We start from the raw sequence: 23,649 nt of genomic DNA, 5'->3' as shown, positions 1-23,649 counted from the left end.
GGTTCTCCCCCAACAGCCTCTGGGGAAAGTGAGTTCCTTCTGACACTGTGATTTCAGCCCAAGGAGACTGCTTCTGGACTTCTAGAGGTGTGACAGAGTAAATGTGTTTTTTTAAGCCCCCAAGTTGGTGGAAATCTCTTAGAGCAGCCATGGCACACTAATATAATCACCTGCCACCTTGGGGTCTCCATCCCTTCATGATAGTATTATCACGATCCCTCGGTTTGCTTCTTGGGGGGATTATGCAAGAAAACATTTGAAAGCCCTCTGCACGGTGCTTGACACCCAGCAGGTGTTAACACCAATTCCAGCGTCACCCACGTAGCGCGTATGCCCACGCACATAAAGCCACGCCCCATTGTCCTGTGGGTCAGATGAATTTAAAAACTTCGTCTTGAAGAGCCCCTTGTCTCTCTTCACCAGACAGTCCCAATGCATGTACATCTTCTTATCTGGTTTTCCCAGTTGGTCCGGCTGCCCTCCCCTGGGTAATAGAGTTTGGCTTATCTTTCATGACATAAAGAGGGAATATAAAATTCAGTGAACCCTTGCAAAGTCTGACTAATGGAAGAATTAAGGCTATCTGAATTTGTGAAGCCTCTTAAACATGAGCTAGTTTTAAAGAAAATCTGGGAAGCGACTGCGAGTGCCTATTTGGACAGAGCCCAACAAAAGCATTTCCTAGGAGGGGAGATTAGGGGGTCATCTTTGATAAAAAGATAACATGCTTTGTAATTATCAGAGCTATTGTAATCAGGTGGCCCTATAAATGTACCTGTGGGTGTCTGCAGTCTGCTCCTTTAGGTAAATGAGACTTAAGGGAAAACACTGCCATTTAGTTACAGTGGGAATTCATTTTTACTACAAATAACAATAGCCAATGCTCATTGAATGTTTACTCTCTGCCAGACATTTGCTAAGACTTTACATACATTATCTCTGATACACTTCATCACAGTCTTCAGGTGGGTACGATTATGATTCCAAGACAAGGGAACTGAGGCTTCAAAGGTGAAGCCAGGATCTAACTCGGGTGTCTGGGATCAACCACCCACCCCACACTGCCTCCATTCACCCCAGTACCAAAGGCAGCGACACAGTGGCCCCAAACTGTAGCCATGCTCACCCCTGCACCACATCCCTGCTAGCAGATGACAAGGTGCCCACCTGGCCCTGCTCTCGCTTGTATCACCATAAATCCCAAACAGGGATGGTCCTGAGCAGTGAGGTTCCTGCTAGAAAATGAGCCCAGTAAGCAAGCAAGGTACAAACATTCTAACGAACTAGAAACCCATTTATGCCTAGTGTTCCATTATTGAAATGCTAAGCATCTGGGAATTATTTATATCCTACTGCTCAAGTTCATTGCCAAGGTCTGAATGCAAAAATTCGAAAAATTGCAACCTCAGGCATAAATGGGTTAAAACCATTCCAGACATGGCGGTGTAAGTCTGAATCGCTAGGTTTGAGAGAGAGAAGAGGAAGCTGAGGACTTGCATTATTGATGGACCCACCAGGAAAAAATTTCTGGAGAAAGGAGCATCCATTTTCATTGAACTCTTTCGAGAACCAAACACTGTAAAATGTGGATCTCGAGTTCGTTTCCTCCCATCCTCCTTCCCTTCCTTGTCTCCTTTTATTTCTCACCTAGCTTCAAAAACAAAACAAAAAAAAAATGTGACATGCCTTACAATATTACACAGAGGACACCAGCTTTTTTAAACAAGGAAGTTTGGCGGTAATAAAAGAAGAGTGAACAAAATACAGTTGAGATCGTTTGACTACGAAGCCACGTCCTAAGGTCCCAGGGGTCTGCTAGAATTGGGCCACAGATTTGACTGTGGCTTCTGAAGAGTCATATCAGAGGTAGACACAAGCCACCCCAAACCATGAGATTCTGCTAGGAAAATCAACTAAGCAGCCCTCCTCCTGTGCCACAGGTGCGTGTGTGACTCAAGACGACAAAATAGTGAACAGCTTCCTCCTAGACATAGTGTTCTGTCCAGCGATACTGTCACGGTCCTCTCTGCCAGAGATGTCAGGGAAGATGCTGGCTGCCAGCAGCCATCAAGCCTGTTGTGTGCAAATGGGCCTTGTGACACTGGTGGGGTTCCTGGATTGAACCATGCCTGAAACCCTGTATCCACTCCCTGGATATTTCAGATTCTTTTGCATAAGTTTGAGTTTGGTCCCTGTCACTTAAAAATGAATGTAGGCCGGGCGCGGTGGCTCAAGCCTGTAATCCCAGCACATTGGGAGGCCGAGACAAGCGGATCATGAGGTCAGGAGATCGAGACCATCCTGGCTAAGATGGTGAAACCCTGTCTCTACTAAAAAATATAAAAAACTAGCCGGGCGAGGTGGCGGGCGCCTGTAGTCCCAGCTACTCGGGAGGCTGAGGCAGGAGAATGGCGTAAACCCGGGAGGCAGAGCTTGCAGTGAGCTGAGATCCGGCCACTGCACTCCAGCCCGGGCGACACATCGAGACTCCGTCTCAAAAAAAAAAAAAAGAAAAGAAAAATGAATGTAAGAGTCATGACTAGTACGTAATATTAAGTGTGAAGGGAAAAATAGCAAAAATAAACATAAGTCCCAGTTGTTGAGAAGAAGCACTAGAATTCCCTTAAGGAGATTTTTCTATGGTATTAAAAAAAAAAAAAAAAAAAAAACAGCTCTACTGCTCTACCATTCTTCTATAGATTTTGATGGCTCAAATCAGCCATTATTACTTTTTTTTTTTTTTTTTTTGGACACAGGGTCTTGCTGCGTGGCCCAGGCTGGAGTGCGGTGGCACCATCTCGGCTCAGTGCAACCTTTACTTCCCAGGTTCAAGCAATTCTCGTGTCTCAACCTTCTGAGTAGCTGGTATTATAGGTGTGTGCCACCATGCCTGGCTAATTTTTGTATTTTTAGTAGAGACGGAATTTCGCCATGTTGACCAGGATGGTCTTGAACTCCTGGCCTCAAGTGATCCGCCTGCCTTGGTCTCCCAAAGTACTGGGATTAGAGCAGTGAGCCACCATGCCTGGCCTCAAATCAGCCATTCTAAGGATATATACCTCCTCAGAATGGGATTCAGGACCCTTATGATGCAGGCCCTGCTGAGCTCTTTCATCTCCTCTCTCTCTCCTTGACTCCAGGTCCTTCCTCTTTATCCCAATAAAAAGAATGAACTACATGCCATTCCCAAGCATGGCACGAGCACCCTTGCTGCCCTCCTTTTGTACCTGCTGTTCCCCTAATCTGGGAAAGCTTCTTTCTTGCCTTCGTCTGCCTGCTACATTTTTACCTATCCCATGAACTTTAACTCAGTAATCACCCTCTTCTCTAGCAGCTTAAGCAAGATACAATTTTTAAAAATTATATGATTCCATTTCTATGAAATGTCCAGAATAGGCAAATTTATAGACACAGAAAGTCAATCAGTGGTTGCCTAGGGCTGAAGATTTCAGGGGGTGGGTTGGGAGTGATGGCCAAAAATATGATGTTTCTTCCTGTTGTTTTTTTGAGAAAGGGTCTTACTCTGTCACCACGGCCCTGAACTCCCAGGCTCGAGTGATCCTCTCACCTCAGCCTCCCAAGTAGCTAGGACTGCAGGTACATGCCACCACACCTGGCTAATTATTTTGTTTTGTAGAGACAGGGTCTTGCTACGTTGCCAAGGCTGGTCTTGAACTCCTAGACTCAAGCGATCCTCCTACCTTAGTATCCCAAGCTGCTGCGGTTACAGGCGTGAACCACCGTGCCTAGCAATACAACATTTTTCTTTTCTTTTTGTGACAGGGTCTTGCCATGTTGCCCAGAGTGCCATGCCTTTTTACAGGCACGATCCCACTACTGGTTAGCAGGGGAGTTTTGACCTGCTCTGTTTCCGATCTTGGCCAGTTTACCCCTCCTTAGGCAACCTGGTGGTCCCCCACTCCCAGGAGGTCACCATATTGATGCCAAAGCTAGTGCAGCCAACTGATTTGCATAGTGCACTACAGCCCAGAACTCCTGGGCTCAAGTGATCCTCCCACACAGCCTCCCAAGTAGCTGAGATCATAGGTACACATCACTGTGCCTAGCTAGTGTTTCTTTATGGGGTGATGAAATGTTCTAAAATCAATTGTGTTAATGGTCACACAACTCTGTGAATATACGAAAAGCCATTAAGTAGTATACTTTAAATGGGTGAATTGTATGGAATATAAATTATACCTCAATAAAACTGTTAAAAAATAAAAATGAGATTATCCTATTAATAAATAATGCAAATCAATACCGAGATATTGTACCCAGAGCTCCAGAAGGAAGGAGCGTGCTGACATTAGATTTCTCTCCATGCCCACCCGCCGTGTCCCACAGACTCCCACACAAGCAACCTGCTGAACCCAGACCCTGCCCATGAGTAGAGGGTTCTTATCAAAGCATCAACATTCTTCTGCTTCCCTCTCAACCCCCTCCCTGCTGTCATCAGCAGGAACTGCAGCAGGTGACAGGGACTCACCGTGGGCAGCTGGCCCGACAGCAGGTGGCTGTCCTGTGCTAGCATGTTGGACACCATGATAGCTGGGAGGTCCATGGCCTGATAGGAGTAGGCAGGGAGCAGACCGTTGGGGGTGAGGCCGTGGCACAGCGAGTGGTAGCTGGCTTCGTGGTCCCCCAGGTGCAGGAGGGATGGCTCAGGGAGATTGGGAGGTGTTATTGGGGGGATCTCATAGTCTTCGTTGTTCTCGCTCTGGCTGTTGAAGGTCTAAAACATCAAAAAGACATGTTGGTGGGGGTCAGTGCCTTAAACAACCACAGAACATACCCGACAACATCAATAACAGCAATGACAATAATGATAGCAACCCCTTAGCAAAGGAGAGAAGGGATGACGCCTCTGCAAGGCAGAGGGTCAAGACGGTGCCCTAACTTGGTCAGACTCCTGCCCTATCCCCAAACAGATGCTTCCTCCCACCAAAGGCTCTGCACACAAAAGCCTACCCTCCTGGAGAATGGGGACCAGCTTCCCCTGTTTCTCTCTGGTTTCCCACCAGATCTGGCCATCACAGCCCACCTTAGATCCATCTTTCCGGCCCACCCATTTCACAGATGGGGACTCAGGTCCAGGGAGGAAAGCAGTCCATCCAAGGCTGGGGGAAGAGTTGGGAATGGAGCTGAAGTGTCCTGATTCCATGCCTGGTGATCTTTCCAGGGAAGGCAGGCCATTTTCTCTTGTGCTCCCAACACTCAGCCCAGGGCTTCTCAGTCTTTCTCATCTTGGTAAATGGCACAAACATCCTCGCAGGAGCACAAGCAAGAAACCAGGAGTCACCTGGGCACCTTCCCTTCCAATACTTCCTTGTTTTTTTCCCACCTTGCCAAACTGTCCAGGAACCTCCAGGACAACGCTGAATAGAAATGGTGAGAGCAGACATCCTGGCCTTTTTCCTTATCATAAAGAGCTCAATATTTCACCACAAAGGATGCCATTTGCCACGGGTTCTTTGAGGTATTCATTAGCAAGTTGAGGGACCTCCTGGTGGGTCAAAGTGTGTGGCTTTATTAAAATCGCGCATGGCTTTTCAATTTTATAAAATTCTTTCCCCCTGCATCTACTGACAGGTTCAGATGACCTTTCTCCTTTAATTCAGTTAATGTAGTAAACATGTAATTTGGTTTTCTAATGAGATCGATCTTGCATTCCTGGAATAACCCCTATTTGGTCATGACGTATTATTCTTTTTATAGATTGTTGGTTTTTGTTGGCTGATGTTTTGTTTAGGACTTTTGTATCAGGTTCACAAGTGTGACTGGCCTGTAATTTTCCTGTCTCTTACTGTCCTTGTTGGAGTTTTAGTACCAAGGTTACACTGGCTTGAGGAGTCATTCTTCCATTTCTACACTCTGGAAGAGATTAGACCTAGCAGAAGAGAGATGTGTCAACTGGAAGATAACTCAGAAGAAATTATCCAGAGTTCGGCATAGAGGGTCAAAAATATCAAAAAGAGTTTATGTGCACAGCAGGCAGAGTAAGAGTATCTAATGGATGCCTGTTCAATCAGCATTCTGGAAGGAGAAGAGTGAGAGAACAGGTCAGGGGAGAACTGAGGAGATAATAGTTGAGAATGTTCCAGAACAGAGGAAGGATATCAAAGGCACTGGTAAATATAAAGGTAAATGTTTTTCACACTTTTCTTTCATTTTTTAAATGGACATAAAATAATGGTACATACTTATGGGATACACAGTGATGTTTTGATACAAATAATGCATAACAATCAGATCAGGGTAACTGGCATATCCAGCATCTTGAACACTTATCATTTGTGTTGGGAACATTCAACATCTTCCTTCTAGCTCTTTCAGACTGTATAACTACATAACATATTGTTACGTACAGTGTTAAATCTTAAATCAATCAAGAAATATACATATAGGTGGGGGGAAACCTAAACCACAATAGCATGTAAGAAATAACATCTTCTAGCATCACTGTATTGTTTGTTAAGAGCGTGTGTTAAAATAGTGAAGGTCACTGAGCCTGTCACAGGACCTGGTTGGTGGTGGCCAGTCCCAAGTGTCTGCTGGGTGAAGTCACTGAGCAGTGGGGATAACTGGGTGTGCGTACAGCCTGTGGCAATGGCAGAAAGCATAAGACACCTGAATTCCATGGGGAGGAGCCCTAGACTACCGTTTACAGTGGTAGACCAGACTGAGAGGGTAAGTGCCTTGCCACCCTGGGACCCACCACCGGGACCCAGAGCCCATATGGCCCTTTGCTCATTGCCTCCCTCTGCAGAGCTGCAGTGGGATGATCTCACAGATGCGCAGTCATCTGGGAACAGGCCACGACCGTGCCCACCTTCCTGCTTCACCTTCGCCTTCTCTGTTCTCATGCTAGGGCTCCTCAGGCTGTCCTGAACTCCCCTCTCTTCCTGCCCTACGTTGCCTCCCCAGGTGGACCTCAACCAGTCTGGGTTTCGATTCTCATCTAGGTGCTGCATTTACCCTCCAGCCTTGGTCACTCATCTGAGCTCCAGGGCTGAGCCCCTCCATGCGCAGTCAATGTTCTCGTTTGTTGATCATAATACCCCTTCCCCGGCCGTGCCCCTGTGTCCTCCCCATCTCATCAAGTGACACTACCTTCCATCCAGTTCATAGAACCACGAACCTGGGAGTCACCCTTCGGCATCTCTCAAATCCAATGAAACGCCTCCAAAATATCTTTAAAATCTGTTTCTCTCTCACTGCCACTATCCTAGTCCAGGCCACCACCACCTCTTACCAGCCCTTTTCATTGGTCACTCTGGGCTGCTCTATTCTCTTTCTGTGGCCAGAGTGGTCTCTATCAAGATGATCATCACACGCTGTCAATCCTACATCAAATGGTGAGCTCCCCACTACCTTCAGGATGAAGTCCACAGTCCCAGATGCAGCCCTGGAAGTTCTTGCATGGCCTGGCCCCGCCACCGCTCTAACCACAGTGACCTCTCCTGCCTCTGGGCTCTCCCCTACGTGGTTCCCTCTGCTGGACTGCTCCACCCACCACACGTTGTCTCTCTCCCGTGGCTCCTACTCATCTATCCACAATAGGTTTTGTTTAAATGTCTTCCCTGATACTCCAGGGTAGATAAAACCCCATTTCACACACCCAAGATTGCCCAGAATTTTTCCTTGGAGACACTCATCATATAAGTAGTTAACTGACTTTTTTTTTTTTTTTTTTTTGAGGCGGAGTCTCGCTCTGTCGCCTAGGCTGGAGTGCAGTGGCGCAATCTCTGCTCACTGCAAGCTCCGCCTCCCGGGTTCATGCCATTCTCCTGCCTCAGCCTCCCGAGTAGCTGGGACTACAGGCGCCCGCCACCTCGCCCGGCTAGTTTTTTGTATTTTTAGTAGAGACGGGGTTTCACCGTGTTAGCCAAGATGGTCTCGATCTCCTGACCTCGTGATCCGCCCGTCTCGGCCTCCCAAAGTGCTGGGATTACAGGCTTGAGCCACCGCGCCTGGCCTAACTGACTTCTTATGTGATTATTTGTCTGATGTTTAATGTGAGTTTTACTCCCTATATCCCCAGTGCCTTGGTCAGAACCTGGCACAGAGTTGGAACACAAAATAAGAGCTCAGAAACAATGAGTTGGCCTGTAATCTCAGCACTTTGGGAGGCCAAGATGGGAGGATTGCTTGAGCCCAGGAGTTTGAGGCCACTCTGGGCAACATGGTGAAACCCCATCTCTCCAAAAAAAAAAAAAAAAAAAAAATTCGCTGGGTGTGGTGCCATGTACCTGAAGTCCCAGCTACTTCAGGGACTAAGGTGGAGGATCATTTGAGCCCAGGAGGTCAAGGCTGAAGCGAGCTGTGATTGTGCCACTGCACTCCAGCCTGGGTGACAGAGTGAGACCTCATCTTAAAAAAAAAAAAAAAAAAAAACAGAGTTGAATTGCCAGCCAGGTCCTGCGGTGGACGCCGTAAACATGCGTCTCACTCAAGCTTCATAACTGCCCTGGAGGTGGGAACTACTGTCCCTATCACACAGGAGGCAGTGTGGTGCAGTGGTTAAGAGCCAGGCAGCTTGGATTTGCATACTGGCTCTGCCACTTACTGCCTGTGTGTGACTCTGGGTAAATCACTAACCCTCTGATACAGTTTGGATATTTGTCCCCTCCAAATCTCACGTTGAAAAGTTACCCACTGTTACAGGTGGGGCTAAGCCAAAAGTGTTTGGGTCATGGGGCAGATCCTTCAGTAGTGGCTTGGGATCCTCCCTGTGGTAATGAGCGAGTTTTCGCTCTATTCATTCACGCAAGACCTGGTTGTTTAAAGAGACTGGCACCTCTTCCCCTCTCTCTCTCATTCTTTCTCCTGCCATGTGACATGCCCACTCCCCCCTTCACCTTCTGCCAAGAGGAAAAGCTTCCTGAGGCCTCATCAACACCTGAGCAGATGCAGGTGCCATGCTGATACAGCCTGCACAGCCATAAGCCAATCGAACCTCTTTTCTTTGTAAAAGATCTAGTCTCAAGTATTCCTTTATGGCAATGCAAAACAGACTAAAACACCCTCTCTGTGCCTCAGTTTCCTCATGTGTGAGAAAGAGAGTAATGACAGTATGTATCTACAGGGCTGCTATGAAGAGTAAACAAATCAGTAACATGTAAGTTTCTCAGGACAATGTCGAGCACACAGTCAGCGATGTCAGGGTTAGTTATTGCTATCCTTGTTGCCCTTATCTGGAGTTTCAGAGATGGTTGGGACTTCCCCAAGGACACAGAATAAGTAAACAGTGGCACACTGGGATATGGGGGACAGGGACACAAGCAAAAGGTAAGTAGAGTCAAAACGGTTGCAGGTGGTCATGAATACTCTGATACTATGGGGGAACACACACAAGGGATTGTATAGGGAGCATCAAAGGAGTAGAGTCTTGCCTTAGAATGGGCAGAGGGGTTGGGAAGGCTTCCTGGAGGTGGTGACTCTGAAATGGAAAGCCAGCAGTGGGACTCTACTTTCTGGGGTGATATGACATCTGTGGCTTATTGCCACCTAAAGAAAATCGGCTCCCAGCCCATCTCAGTGGTCAGGCTGAAGACACACATCACCCTGTGGTGCTCAGACCTGTGTTGTATGAGCTAGGAATATTCATGAATGAGGATCCTGAGCCAGTGAGCTGCTGTTTACTTATTCTGTGTCTTTGGGGAAGTCCTTTAATTGTCTTGTCATCAGTGCCTAGCACAGTGCACAGCAATGACTCATGACAACACAATAAATGGGCACAGGAAATGGGGGAATGGCCCAGGCTCTAGTTTCAAACCACAGCTGTCCTTCCCAACATACTATACACCCCTCAACCACCTGCTGTTCATGTGTTTGACCGCCACCTCCCTCCTTGTCCCTCAGCATCTTTACAATAGGTGCTGGCACAGAGCAGATGCCCAGTGAATGCTAAGTGATTGCTCAAGTCCATTCCTTTCAGTCAAAAAACAAAACTTCAATCCACTGGAACTGGCCCAACTGACCAGAATCCTTTTGGAAAAATAAGCATATGCTGCATCAAAATATTGGAATCACACAATTATGACAATTCACTTAAAGAGGCAATTAGCACACTTAAAAATAACTAAGCATGCAAACATGAACATGCCTCTTCTGAATGCAATCAAATCCTACATGCACGACACTGAACACAACTTGTCCTGAGTACCTACTATATGCCAGGCACTGAGCCCAGCATGTCCATATACATTCTCCATTTAATTCATACGTGTTCTGTAGAGAAGTGATTATCTTCATTTTGCAGATGAGGGACATGGAGCTTAGAGAGTAGAGGTGTCACATAGCTAGATCTTGGTTGTGATTCAGACCCAGGTCTTGTGACTCCAAACCCAGTATTTTCCTACCAAATTGGCCATTCCAAGGTGCCTAATTTTCTTTCTACCACTGGCATCCTCATGAAAATACAGAAAGAGAAGCCAAGTCGTAAGAGCTTTCCCAGTTAAAAATATTAGTAAAATCTTACAGGGAATCTGGGAAGAGTTACCTCTTCCTTTCCACTCATTCTTTCTCAAACCCATTCCAATCATGTTTTCATCCCACTTCCACCAAAACTGCTTAGGAAGGTCATCGATGACCTCCATCTTCTTAAATCCAGTGGTCAATGCTCAGTCTTCATCTGGCCATCTGACTTGACCTTATCAGTGGAATTTGATATAATTAGTGCATCCTCCCCCCTGGGAACAAACTTCTTCACTTGGCTTCTGGGACACCAGAGATATTGGTCCTTCAACATCACAGGCCATTTATTCTGTATGTCCTTTGTTGGTTCCCATTCTTCTCCTTAGTCTATGGATGATGACATGTCCCAGAGCTCAGATCTTAGACCCTCCTCTAAACATACTCACTCCTTGGTGCTCTCATCTAGACTTGTGGCATTATGGACCATCTGTATGCTGCTGAGCTCCAGTTCTTACCTCCAGGCCAGACCTTCCCCTTGAAACGCAGACTCACATAGCCCACTGTTATTTGTCCTTCCCTTTAGATGTTAATTGATATCTCAAACAACTTAACACATTTAAAAGAGAACCTACCCCTCCCACAGTCTTCTCCACCTCAGCTAATGGCCACTCCATCCTTCTGGTTGCTCAGGCCAGAAACCAAGATGTCATCCTTGACCCCTCTCTTCCTTTCACATCCTACACAAAATGTGTCCAAAAATGCCATCAGCTCCACCTTGAGCTATTGCCCTCTTTGCCCTGGATGACTGCAGCACTCTCCTCCCTGGCCTCTTGGCCTCCCTGCCTCCACCCTTGCTAAGGTCCATTCTCACCCCAGGGCCAGAACTATCCTGCTAAAATATAAGCTGTGCTCACAACCCTCTAGGGCTCTCCTTCTCACTCAGATAAGGAACAATGGCCGCCACCCCGTGCTATGTAGTGTTGCTTTCCCCAATCCCACATGTCCTTTTTTACCTCTCTGACATCATCATCTCCTATTCCTCTTGTTCATACCGCTCCAGCTACTCCAGGCACATTTCTGCCCCAGAGTCTTTGCAATGGCTGCTCCCTCCCTTTAGAACACTCTGCTCTCAATATCCACACAGCCTATTGTTCTTTCGCCACTGAATGGTCTTGACACCCCTATAGAAAATCAACTGGCCATAGATGTATTGGTTTATTTCTAGACTCTCAACTCTATTCCATTGGTCTATATGCCTGTCCTTATGCCAGTACCACATTGTTTTGATAACTGTTGCTTTATGGAAATTGGGAAGTGTGAGTCCTCCAGCCTGTTATTTTTTAAGATTATTGGTGTTTTCAGGCCCCCTTGCAATTCCACATGAATTTGAGGATCAGATTTTCCATTCCTGCAGAAAAGACCAGTGGAAATTTGATAGGGATTGCACTGAATCTGTAGATGCTCAGATAGTATTTCCATCTCAACAATATTAAGTCTTCCAATCCACAGACATGGATATCTTTCAATTTATTTAGATCTTTAATTTCTTTTGGCAATGTTGTGTAGTTTTCAGTTTAGAAGTTTTTTCCCCTTCTTGGTTAAATTTATTCCTACATATTTTATTCTCTTAGATGTTATTATATATGGAATTGTTTTTTTAGTTTCCTTTATGGGTTGTTCATTGTTGGTTTATAGAAACACAAGTGGTTTTTCCATACTGACCTTGCCTTGAAACTTTGATGAATTCATTTATTAACTATTTGTTATAATTTTAATGAACAGCAAAAATTTTACACCATTGGAGGAACCAAAGTAGAAGAAAACAGAACTTTATCAATCTAGAAAAATCTGTGAAAAAAATAGGATTGAACTATCAAACATAATAAAGAATACTCATAAAATGGCAGCATTAAGACTAAATATTCATAACACAATAGGAATGATTTCAATTGCTTTATTAAAAGACAAAATATTTTTATTAAAATACATACAGTATATGATTTATAATAGACATGCCTAAAATAAAATGACCTGTAAGGTTAAAAATAAATAGACACCAGCCAAGCGTGGTGGCTCACGCCTGTAATCTCAGTACTTTGGGAGGCCAAGGTGGGCAGATCACCTCAGGTCAGGAGTCCAAGATGAGCCTGGCCAACATGGTGAAACTCCATCTCTACTAAAAATACAAAAATTTGTTGGGCATGGTGGCGAGTGCCTGTAATCCCAGCTACTCAGGAGGCTGAGACAGGAGAATCCCTTGAACCTGGGAAGTGGTGGTTGCAGTGAGCTGAGACTGTGCCACTGAGACTCTGTCATAAAACAGACAGACAGACAGACAGATAGATAGATAGATAGATAGATAGATAGATAGATCAGGCCAATAAAAAGCAGAGTGGCAAAATTAATTACAAATTAAGTACAAATCAGGGCAAAAAAAGCATTAAAATATCAAAAGGAACACTTAAGTCAATAAATGATATAAATCTAAGAAGAAATCGCAGACATCAACTTTTATGTAAATTGATAAAACCATAGAAATATAAAATGTAAAAAATTGTTCGTACAAAACCATAAACAAAATGGGCAAATCACAGTCAGAAATGAGTGAGGATTGAGGATTTGAATAACACAATTCACTCTTTGGATTTATTCTTTTCAAATGTCCATGGAACGCTTACAAAATATAACTAGGTAAGCTACAAAGAGAATCTCAAACTCTTTAAAAGGTATACATTAGATAGATCACATTCTAAGACCTAAATACACTGACACGCTTTGGCTCCGCATCCCCATCCAAATCTCATGTCAAATTGTAATTCTCAGAGTTCAGGCAGGGGCTTGGTGGAAGGTGATTGGATCATGGGGACTGATTTCCCCCTTGCTGTTCTCGTGATTAAGTAAGTTCTCACAAGATCGGGTTGTTTGAAAGTGTGTAGCCCTTCCCCCATCTCCCTCTCTCCTGCTGCCATGTGAAGATGTACTTGCTTCCCGTTCACCCTTCTACCATGATTGTAAGTTTCCTGAGGCCTCCCTAGCCATGCCTCCTGTATAGCCTGTAGAACTGTGAATCAATTAAACCTCTTTTCTTTACAAACTACCCAGTCTCAGGCAGTTCTTTCCAACAATGTGAAAACAGACTAGTACATGCGCCAACCTAGTTCTTAACAAAAACAAACAAGCTGAATAAAAATGGAGGGAGGGAAATCCTCCTACATACTTAAACACTTTAAGAGCAATCATCTAAGTAACTTCTGTGTTAAAGAGGAAATCACAACTGAAATGATGAGACTACCAACTGACAAAACTTTCGAGAGATGGACAATGAAAAATTACACCTTTTTATCGGAATGAATTTATTAGAAGACAAGAAAGACAAACAAACTCAGCACTCAACTCAAAAAGGGTAGAAATAGAATAATAAAATAAACGGAAAGTCTATAGGAGAAAACGTAATACAATGGAAAACAAATTTTAGATAAGAAATGTAAGGAAGAGATAGTTTTTTGAAAAGCCTAATAAGGAACCACCGACAAGAAAAAAGAAAACGATACCCAAAAGGGAATGAAAAATATATTACTTCTTTAAAAGCCATTGAGAATTCCTTTGATACAGTATCAGGCTAATTTTGATCAATATTTATAATTTTCATCTTGTTAATTCTACCATTTAAATCTTCCAAACTATTACTTTCCTTTTTCTGCTTGATCCTTTGATCTCTGAGAGAAGTGTTTTAAAAATTTCCACTGTGATTGTGATTTTATCAACCTGCTGTATTGCTTCATATATTTCAAAGCTATGTTGCTTTATATATTTTTGCTTCATATATTTCAAAGTTATGTTGTTATGCATTTACAAATCAATTGTTATTGTATCTGCTTGGTGAAGTGTTCCTTTTATTAGTGATGGCTTTCTACTTTATCCCAGTTAGTGCTCACATGAAGGTTCTCAGGCTGCCATTTTGACTATTGATCTCCATTTCCCACCACCATGCTGTATAAGAAAGAGGTGAAGATTCGCTGAGGGAGTAGTGGGTGATCTGACCTTTCTCCCAAGAGCTTGTTAAGAGTTGGAGTACAGCATAAAAGGAGAAGTGGCATTCACTCCCTGGAGATGCACGGTGAGAAATGATTCTTAGCAGAACCCAACTTGTGTCTCTAGAGTTGAATCCTGATTATGTATTCCAATAACCTTCAAGCTTTGTTGGGAGCAATATTTGAAATACATGGAAACATAAGGTGCTGTAATTCTCATGTATTGAGAGTTACATTGTTAATCTGCAGAAAGAGCTCTGGCTTTGGAGTTACACTGACATGGGGAATCTTACTTGCTGAGGGCTTCTGGTAATTTATCCAAAATGCCTCCTACTACTCAGTTTCCCTTGCCTACAAAACCCCACCTGAGAGCCGAGGGAGCTACACAAGGAAACAAATGGGAAAACACACGAACAGAAAGTCAGCATAAATCCCACACACACACCCAAGGAAGAAAAAAAAGACCTCAGATGATAAGCAGACCAAGTAAAAAACGGCATTTTCATTTTACAGATGAGGAAACTGAGGTTCAAAAGGGAAAAATGACTTATCCAAAGTCATATGGGTAGCACTTATGAAAATGAGGACAAGAAGCCTTGCCTACCAGTAGCCAAAGCTTTGCTCTGCCACTGTTCCAGCTCCTCCCAACACACACATGAACCCTGGGTTAGGCCAGGGCAGGCCTGCTCTACGCCTCTTGTTCCAGTGTCAGGTTAACAGTGTTTTCTTTCACTCTAAACAGTGTCTTGGTTTGGCCAGTAAACTATATGGTCACCCTTCCATCTTGCCATTTTAACAAGTAAAACGCACACCAGCCAGAATATCTCAGCTACCACATCACCGATCATTAGGGAAATGCAAATCAAAACCATAATGAGATATCATCTCACGCCAGTCAGAATAGCTATTAAGAAAAAGTTGGCCGGGCGCGGTGGCTCAAGCCTGTAATCCCAGCACTTTGGGAGGCCGAGGCGGGCGGATCACGAGGTCAGGAGATCGAGACCATCCTGGCTAACACGGTGAAACCCCGTCTCTACTGAAAAATACAAAAAACTAGCCGGGCAAGGTGGCGGGCGCCTGTAGTCCCAGCTACTCGGGAGGCTAAGACAGGAGAATGGCGTGAACCCGGGAGGCGGAGCTTGCAGTGAGCTGAGATCCGGCCACTGCACTCCAACCTGGGTGACAGAGTGAGACTCCGTCTCAAAAAAAAAAAAAAAAAAAGAAAAAGTCAAAAAATAACATATCCTGGCAAGGTTAGAGAGAAAAGGTAAAACTTACACTGTTGGTAGGAGTGTAAATTAGTTCAACCGTTGTGGAAAGCAATATAGCAATCACTGAAAGAACGAAAAGCACAACTACCATTCATTCAACCCAACAATCCCATTACCGGATAGATACCCAGAGGAACATAAATCATTCTTCCATAAAGACACATGTATGCAAATGTTTGTTGCAGGACTATTCACAGCAGACATGGAATCAACCTGAATGACCATCAACGGCAGATTGGATAAAGAAAATGAGGTATGTAGTACATATACACAGTATACACCATGGAATACTATGCAATCATAAAAAAGAATGACATGTCTTCTGCAGGAACATGGATGGAGTTGGAGGCCATTGTCCTTAGCAAACTGATGCAGGAACAGAAAAGCAAATACCACATGTTCTCATTCATAAGTGAGAGCTAAATGACAAGAACTCATAAACACAAAAAAGGAACAGCAGACACTGCGGTCTACTTGAGGGTGGGAGGAGGGAGAGGAGCAGAAAAAATAACTAATGGGTACCAGGCTGAATGCCTGGGTGATAAAATAATCTGTACAACAAACCCCCATGATACAAGTTTATACCTATATAACAAACCTTCACATGTACCCCTGAACCTAAAATAAAAGTTTTTGAAAAGTCATCTCAGCTAAAAGACTGTAGTGCAATTCAGTGTTTCTCAACTCTGTTTTCACAACAGAGAATGGCATCTTATCCAAACTCCAAATCCCATCAACTGGAGTTGAGCTCCTAGCACTGTAACTTCTTACCACGGGGATAGTGATTTCAGGAATTCTGCCGGGAATGAAACGCAATTTTGTCAGGCTTGTCTGTGTCCATAATGACCGAGTCAAATTAATCATCTCAGATAATACCCCTGTGTCACCCATCCCAGACATGTTTAATAGAATCTTTCTGATTCGAGTCTCACCATACATCTGATCTAGAGAATTGCAGCACTTCTGAAAATCAGGACAATTATGCCTTTTGCTTGGCCTGTCATTTTCCTGGACTAAATTTGCTTCTTAAAAAATAAAAAACGAAAAGTCCGTATCATATATAAGCCAAACGGGAGTGAAAAGCCGTATCGTTAAAATGAAGCGTGGATCTGGAGGAGGTGGGGGAGGGGAATGTAATATCTTTTTTCAGCCTTTATCTACAGGCAGAACCCCCGAGCCGAGCCAGGGCACTCACACAGGAACGCGTCTAATACCCTCCTGCCGGCAGTCTGCCACACTGCCAGCCACGGTTGCTCTGTGGCTATTCCTGACCCTGAAATGTTTGGATCGGGGCAGACAGAGGCATCATAATGGGACAATGACAGACAGTCACATTAGACAGGAGTTTTGTTGACTAAAACCCTATCTGGGAACAAACATGATAATCCCCATGTGTTCTGGCTCAGAACACAATCTGACTCAAGCTGCAGTTCCAGCAGCATCCTGGGTGATTCACCGTGCAGGGACGGGGAGGCTCTGGAAAGATACATGATTGGTGGGTGGGTCTGGGGGTCCTTTTCTTTAGGAAGAAGCAGTCCCAGCAGAACTTAAGTAGCAAAAGTGGCAAGGCTGGGGATAACTTGTGGGCAACAGCATTTGAATGAGAAGAGGCAGCCTGAACCAGGCATTGCCCCCATCTTACAGTTAAAAGTGAGTTAAGGAAGCTCACTTTTCCAATAAGTGGTAGACTTTTTTGGGGGGGGTGTGGCAGTGGGGGGAGACAGGGTCTAGCTCTGTCAGCCAGGATAGAGTGCAGTAGCATGATCTTGGCTCACTGCAGCCTCTGACTCCCGGGCTCAAGCCATCCTCCCATCGCAGCCTCCTGAATAGCTGGGACTACAGGCACCAGCCACCACACCTGGTTAATTTTTTTGTATTTTTTGTAGAGATGGGGTTTTGCCATGTTGCCCAGGCTGGTCTCAAACTCCTGAGCTCAAGCGATCCACCCACCTTGGCCTCCCAAAGTGCTGGGATTATAGACGTGAGCCACTGTGCCAAACTCTGTTTTGTTAATTGACTTTTCTTTTTTGAGACAAGGTCTTGCTCTGTTGCTCAGGCTGGAGTACAGTGGCATGATCACAGCTCACTGCAGCCTCAATCTCCCGGGTTCAAGCAATCTTCCCACCTGAGACTCCCAAGAAGCTGAGACTAGAGGCATGTGCCATCATGTCCTACTAATTTTTCTTTTTTTTTTGTAGAGACAGGGTCTTGCTATATTGCCCAGACTGGTCTCAAACTCCTGGCCTCAAGCAATCCTCCCTGCTTTCCATTCCGCAGTACTGGGATTACGTGAGTGAGCTACCACGGCCAGCCTCAAATGACGTTTTTATGGCTACATATCCAACTGCCTCTTTGATACTTTCCTTCCCTTGGATGTCCCACACAAGGGCCCAGCAAACTTTTTCTGCAGATAATACATATTTTTGGCTTTGTGAATCATATGGTCTCTGTCACAACTATTCAACTCTATTGCTATAGCATGAAAGTAGTCATAGGCCATATTTAAACTAAGGAGGATCCCATGTTCCAGTAAAGCTTTATTTACACAAAACACGTGGAGGGTCAGATTTGGTCAAAGGCCCATGATTTCTTTGACATGTCCAGAACTGAGCTCGTGGTCCTCCTTGTCCCCACCAAGTCCGTTTCCCCCTCAGTACTCCTCTACCGGTGGCTCCATTTGGGAACCTGGGAGTGATGTTCAGTTCCTCCCTCTCTCACTCCCATTTCCAATCAGTCACAAAGTCCTGCCAGCCCCACCTCCCCATGTATCTCAAATCTTCCCAGCATGATCCATCTGCAGAGCAACCATCCTAGTCCAAGCGGTTATCACCTCCCACAAGGACTGCTATAATCGCCTCCTCAATGATCTCCTAACTTCTAATCTCCTTCCTTCCAAATTGTTCTCTCCATAGCAGCCAGGGTAGAGGTTCTACACACAAAACCGATAGTGATACTCCTGTTAGCTGATGTCCCCTTTACGCTCAGGATACAGTGTGTGTGAAATCCTCTCTGCAGCCTGCAAAGTCCTGCATGATCCAGCCCAGTCGCGTTCCAGTCTCACCTCCTATGACACCCCCTCATCGCTATGGCCAGCCTGGATGGTGTCTGACATGCCACGTGCCTTTCTCCTTCAGGGGGGACTCGAACATCACTCCCAGGTTCCCATCTTGAGCCACTGGTGGAGAAATACTGAGGGGGAAACATGCTTGGTGGGTATGAGGAGGACCACAAGCTCAGTTTTGGACATGTCAACATTCCTAAAACAGTTAGGATCAGCAAATCACAGACCATGGACCAAATCTGGCCCTCCACCTTTTTTTTTTTTTTTTTTTTATAAACCCCACATGAATGTGTTTCACGTTCTAAAATCAGCATTACCTCTGCCATTTTTCTATTGTTTTATTCTATGTATTTGCATATTACATGCTACAAATATTACTCCTGATTTGCCACTTGATTTATAACTTCTGCCATATCAAGGGTTTTACATTTATGTTAATAACATTAAATGTATTAATGTATGATTTCTGGCTTTCACATCATGCTTAGAAAACGGCTTCTCCATGCTGGTATTATTAAGACCTTCAACCATGACATTTTTCAGACACGGGCCTGGCTGGATCTGAAGGCCATGATCCTTCCTTCCGCCACACTACTTTCCCACAGTAGCCTCAAAGTGGGAGCTCCTTTGGCTCCAAGACGTTGTGAGATGCTTAGACTTCCCTTTAAATCACTACAAGGGATGCCACGCCATATGAACATGCCCTGCCCACATGTCAATGCTGGGAGGCCTTACAAGGGAGGTGGGGGTATCCCGGCTCCTACACGATCACTCCTGATGCTGTCCTGGGTCACTCACCTCTGTCCACATCACACGTGGTTGGGAGCTGCTCTTGACCATCCCAGCCGTCGTTCAGATAAGTCTCCCAGCTCTTCTACCTCACTCCCTCCACTCCAACCGCATTCCTCAAACATGCCAGGCACACTCCCACTGTGGGGCCTTGGCACTGGCTGTTCCTTCTACTGCAATGTCCTTTCCCAGATCTCACTCCCTCGCCCCTTCAAGTCTTTGCTCAAATGTCACTATCTCAGCAGCACCTTCCCCGGCTACCCTGTTTGCAAGTGGAGCTCCTGCTGGCACACCCAGTTCCCCTACCTGCTGTTTCCCCACAGAACTGTTACCTGCAAACATACAGTATACTTTACTTTTTAAAAATAATGATTATGGCTGGTTGCGGTGGCTCATGTCTATAATCCTAGCACTTTGGGAGGCCAAGGCAGGTGGACCACTTGAGGTCAGGAGTTCAAGACCAGCCTGGCCAACATGGCAAAACCCCGTCTCTACTAAAAATACAAAAATTAGCCGGGCATAGTGGTGCACGCCTGTAATCCCAGCTACTCAGGAGGCTGAGGCAAGAGAATTGCTTGAACCTGGGAGGTGGAGGTTGCAGTGAGCTGAGATCACACCACTGCACTCCAGCCTGGATGACAGAGCAAGACTCCAACTCAAAATAATAATAATAATAATAATAATGATTATTGCCTGTCCCCTTCACTAGGATATAAATTCCATCATTTGGTCACTGATATATTCCAAGGGCCAAGGACAGTACTTTGCACATAGTAGGTCCTCAATAAACATTTACTGAACAAAAGAATGCATGAATGAGTAAGGACTGGAGTGTCTGACTGCTTTGTTCACAGTTTCATCTTAGCGCCTACACCGCTGCCCGGCACACAGTAGGTGCTTAGTAAATATGTTTTGGAGTGAATGAATGAATGTCCTAATGGTCTGCTATGGCATTGGGCCCGGTGCTGCACCATCTTTCCTGCAAGCTGTAAGTCAGCAAAGGTCTGAAAGCAGCCTCCCCGTCAGAGATGCTGTTTGGCATGAAATCATTCTAACTTGGCCCATCAGGGTCTCCTGGTTCCCGATTCTTATCTTAGCATCTCCCCATGAAGATTTGAGCCCCTACCTCTGACAGGCTGTGTGACCTTGGACAAGTCACTGACCCCTTTTCTGGGCCTCAGTTACACCAACTGTAAAAAGGGGCAATTGGATCAAGGATTCTAAAAATCAAATTCAATTCATGCCTGTGCTCCTTGTGTGCAGGTACCCAGGCACACACAAGGCAGTGCTGATTCTAAAAGCAGCAAAAATGATGAGTAGGCTCTCTAGTTGTTTCTGTCTTAAAATAAGCTTCTGGAAAAATGATGTCTATTTGCAGCTTTTTTTTCTTTCCCATTTCTACCTTCTGAAAACGACAGAAGTAGCATTGCCTAAAAATGTGCCAAGCGCCAGCTGCCTGTGGATGAAGGCACTTAAGTTCTCCAAGAATGGTCCTCATGAGTGCCCTGAGATCCCAGGACACCAGGCTGAGCAGGGAAGTCCTCTAGAGCACACTGCTCCATGGATACTGCCCTGCTCGGACCCTTCAGAGCAGGGTCCCAGCCTCGGCTTGGTATCCACGGCCTCCTGGACCAAGTCCTGCAACCTTGCCTGATACTAGCCACAGTGAACTCACTGTAGCCCCCAGACACTGCATTCTGTGGTATCACCGTGCCCCTGGCTGTGCTGGCCCCTCTGCTCATCCATTTTCCTCCCAGGAGACAGTGACAGGACTTCTACACAATACCCTACTGCCTTCCCAGGTGGTGGCACAACAAATGGGGCCCAGTGATCTGGGCAGAATAGAGCAAGGCCTGCTCCTCTTGCAGCCTGGACCCCATGCTCCTGTTACTATGCCCCAAACATCCCATCAGGGGACTGCCACCCAGAGCTCATCTACTCCCCTAAGATGTAGTGAGCACCCACTCTGAACTAGGCTTGTGCTGCGACCTACAGTTACTGGTAAAATTTTTTAAAAAATAGCTCAGCCCCCATCCTCACATTGTTCTGACCTGCTTTTCTAAAGCTTTTTTCAAAAAGTAATAGCAGAAACCATTTATATAGCACTTACCATGGGTAGGGGTATCCCTAGCCTATGTACTTTTCACACATGAATTTGTTAATCTTCACAATAACTCTATGAGGCAGGTGTTATTATTATACCCATTTCACAGAGGAAAAAACAGAGCCACAGAAATGTGAAACTTGCACAAAGTCACACAACTGGTAAGAAGGGATGGAGCCATGATTCCAACTCAGTGGTTCAGCTCAGGGGAACTGAATCCAGCCAACAACCAAAAGACGGAACTTGGAAGTGAATCCCCCTTCAGTCAAGCCATCATATGAGACCACAGCCCTGATTGTCACATTAAGATCTCCAAGAGATCTTAAGCCAGAGGCACCCCATGAAGCCACACTTGATTCCTGACCTGCAGTAACTATGAGATGATTAATATATGCTGGGTTTTTTTTTTTTTTTTTCCTGAGATAGAGTCTTGCTCTATTGCCCAGGCTGGAGTTCAGTGGCGTGATCTCGGCTCACTGTAACCTCCACCTCCTGGATTCAAGTGATTCTCTGGCCTCAGCCTCCTGAGTAGCTGGGATTACAGACACATGCCACCATACCCAGCTAATTTTTATATTTTTAGTAGAGATGGAGTTTCTCCATATTGGCCAGGCTGGTCTTGAACTCCTGACCTCAAGTGACCCACCCATCTATGCCTCCCAAAGTGCTAGGATTACAGGCATGAGCCACTGTGCCCAGCCCTAATATATGCTGTTTTTAAAATTAAAAAGCCTAGTTCATGAATTGGCACCCTTAACGACCGTGTGATTCTGCTTCTTTATAAACAGAAGGGACTGGGCTCCCGCATGTGTAATGCTGAGCTTCCATGTTGATTCTGTCTTCATAGGCAGCTTCTGCCTGCCTCCTCTCCCATTCTCTAACTGCTCTTCAGGGTGGGCGTGTGCCGGTGCCCCACCAGCTTATGAACCCCCTCAGCATGGGCTCTCCCCTTGCAGTGCTTGGGGAAGGCAAGGTACACTAGGCCAGCACTTCTCCACCTGTAGCGTGCACACAAATCAAGTAGGGATCTGTTAAAACAAAGATTCTGATTTAGGAGACTCTAAAGCAGATTCTGGGTGGGGACTGAGACACTGCATGCCTAACAAGCTCCAGGGGATGATGCCGGTCCGTGACCACACTGGGGATAGCACGGCCTGAATCATTAAAAGCACTTTGACTCAGACTAACCACGGTTCAAATTCCAGTCCGTCACATGCAGCTGGGAGTCCTTGACCTCTGAGAAGAGGAGAGACTTACTCAAGGTCACACAATAAATTAGAGTTACCTGGAGCCATAACCAAAACCCAGTGTTCTCCCTTCTAGTCCAGAGTCCCCAGACTGCAGCTAAATCCACCCTCCTAAGTTCTGAGTCTGGACACATTTGAGTGTGTGCGTGTATATCCCTGTATGCGCCTACACCCGTGAATGAGTGTGTCAGATGTGCTTGTGAATGTGTCTAAACAGCATCTGTACCAGTGGGTTTCTGAGAGTTGTTCATCAGCAGATATTGGCTTACCAGATACCAACTCCACTCCTACCATGTGCCAGGTCCCTGCCTCCATGAAACCCACAGTCTAGGAGGAAAGCAGCCATTAAGCAAATAAACAGAAACTAAAATCTCATTTGTGTGTGCTTGTGCACATGTGAGAGTACTGCTCACATTAGCCCAAGAGCCAGGTGATTTATTATCTCCATTTCATTGCAGAAACTGAGGCAACGAGAGATTAAGTAACTTGCCCAGAAGCACACAGCAATGCTCGACGTGCCTTTCCATACACTGAGCATGCCTACAAGTTGTGTTTGTATTTGCTTGTATTTGTGCATGAATGTGTCTGTATACAAGCATGTGTGTGTCTGTGACCAGAGAAACTTTTCCATAGATATCTTCACATGTTCCATTAACAAGATTTTCTGGCACTGCAGCACAGCATCACAAAAACCACACATACACACGCATAGGCATGTGCTTTAAGA

At 45.3% G+C, this 23,649-nt stretch overlaps 1 protein-coding gene across 3 annotated transcripts in view; it reads right to left on the bottom strand.

Moving 5' to 3' along the window:
• Positions 1 to 23,649, bottom strand: part of TOX2 (TOX high mobility group box family member 2) — a 319,378-nt gene that overhangs the window by 62,918 nt on the left and 232,811 nt on the right. For all 3 annotated transcript variants that reach the window (XM_033186468.1, XM_033186466.1, XM_033186467.1), the window contains exon 3: positions 4,490 to 4,735. In XM_033186468.1, the coding sequence (XP_033042359.1) occupies positions 4,490 to 4,735 (246 nt within the window). The remainder of the gene's footprint in view (positions 1 to 4,489; positions 4,736 to 23,649) is intronic.

The sequence above is a fragment of the Trachypithecus francoisi genome, unplaced genomic scaffold (assembly GCF_009764315.1).
Source record: "Trachypithecus francoisi isolate TF-2019V2 unplaced genomic scaffold, Tfra_2.0 Lachesis_group21, whole genome shotgun sequence".
In the NCBI taxonomy this organism is placed as follows: domain Eukaryota; kingdom Metazoa; phylum Chordata; class Mammalia; order Primates; family Cercopithecidae; genus Trachypithecus; species Trachypithecus francoisi.
This window is presented reverse-complemented; position numbering and strand designations above follow the sequence as displayed.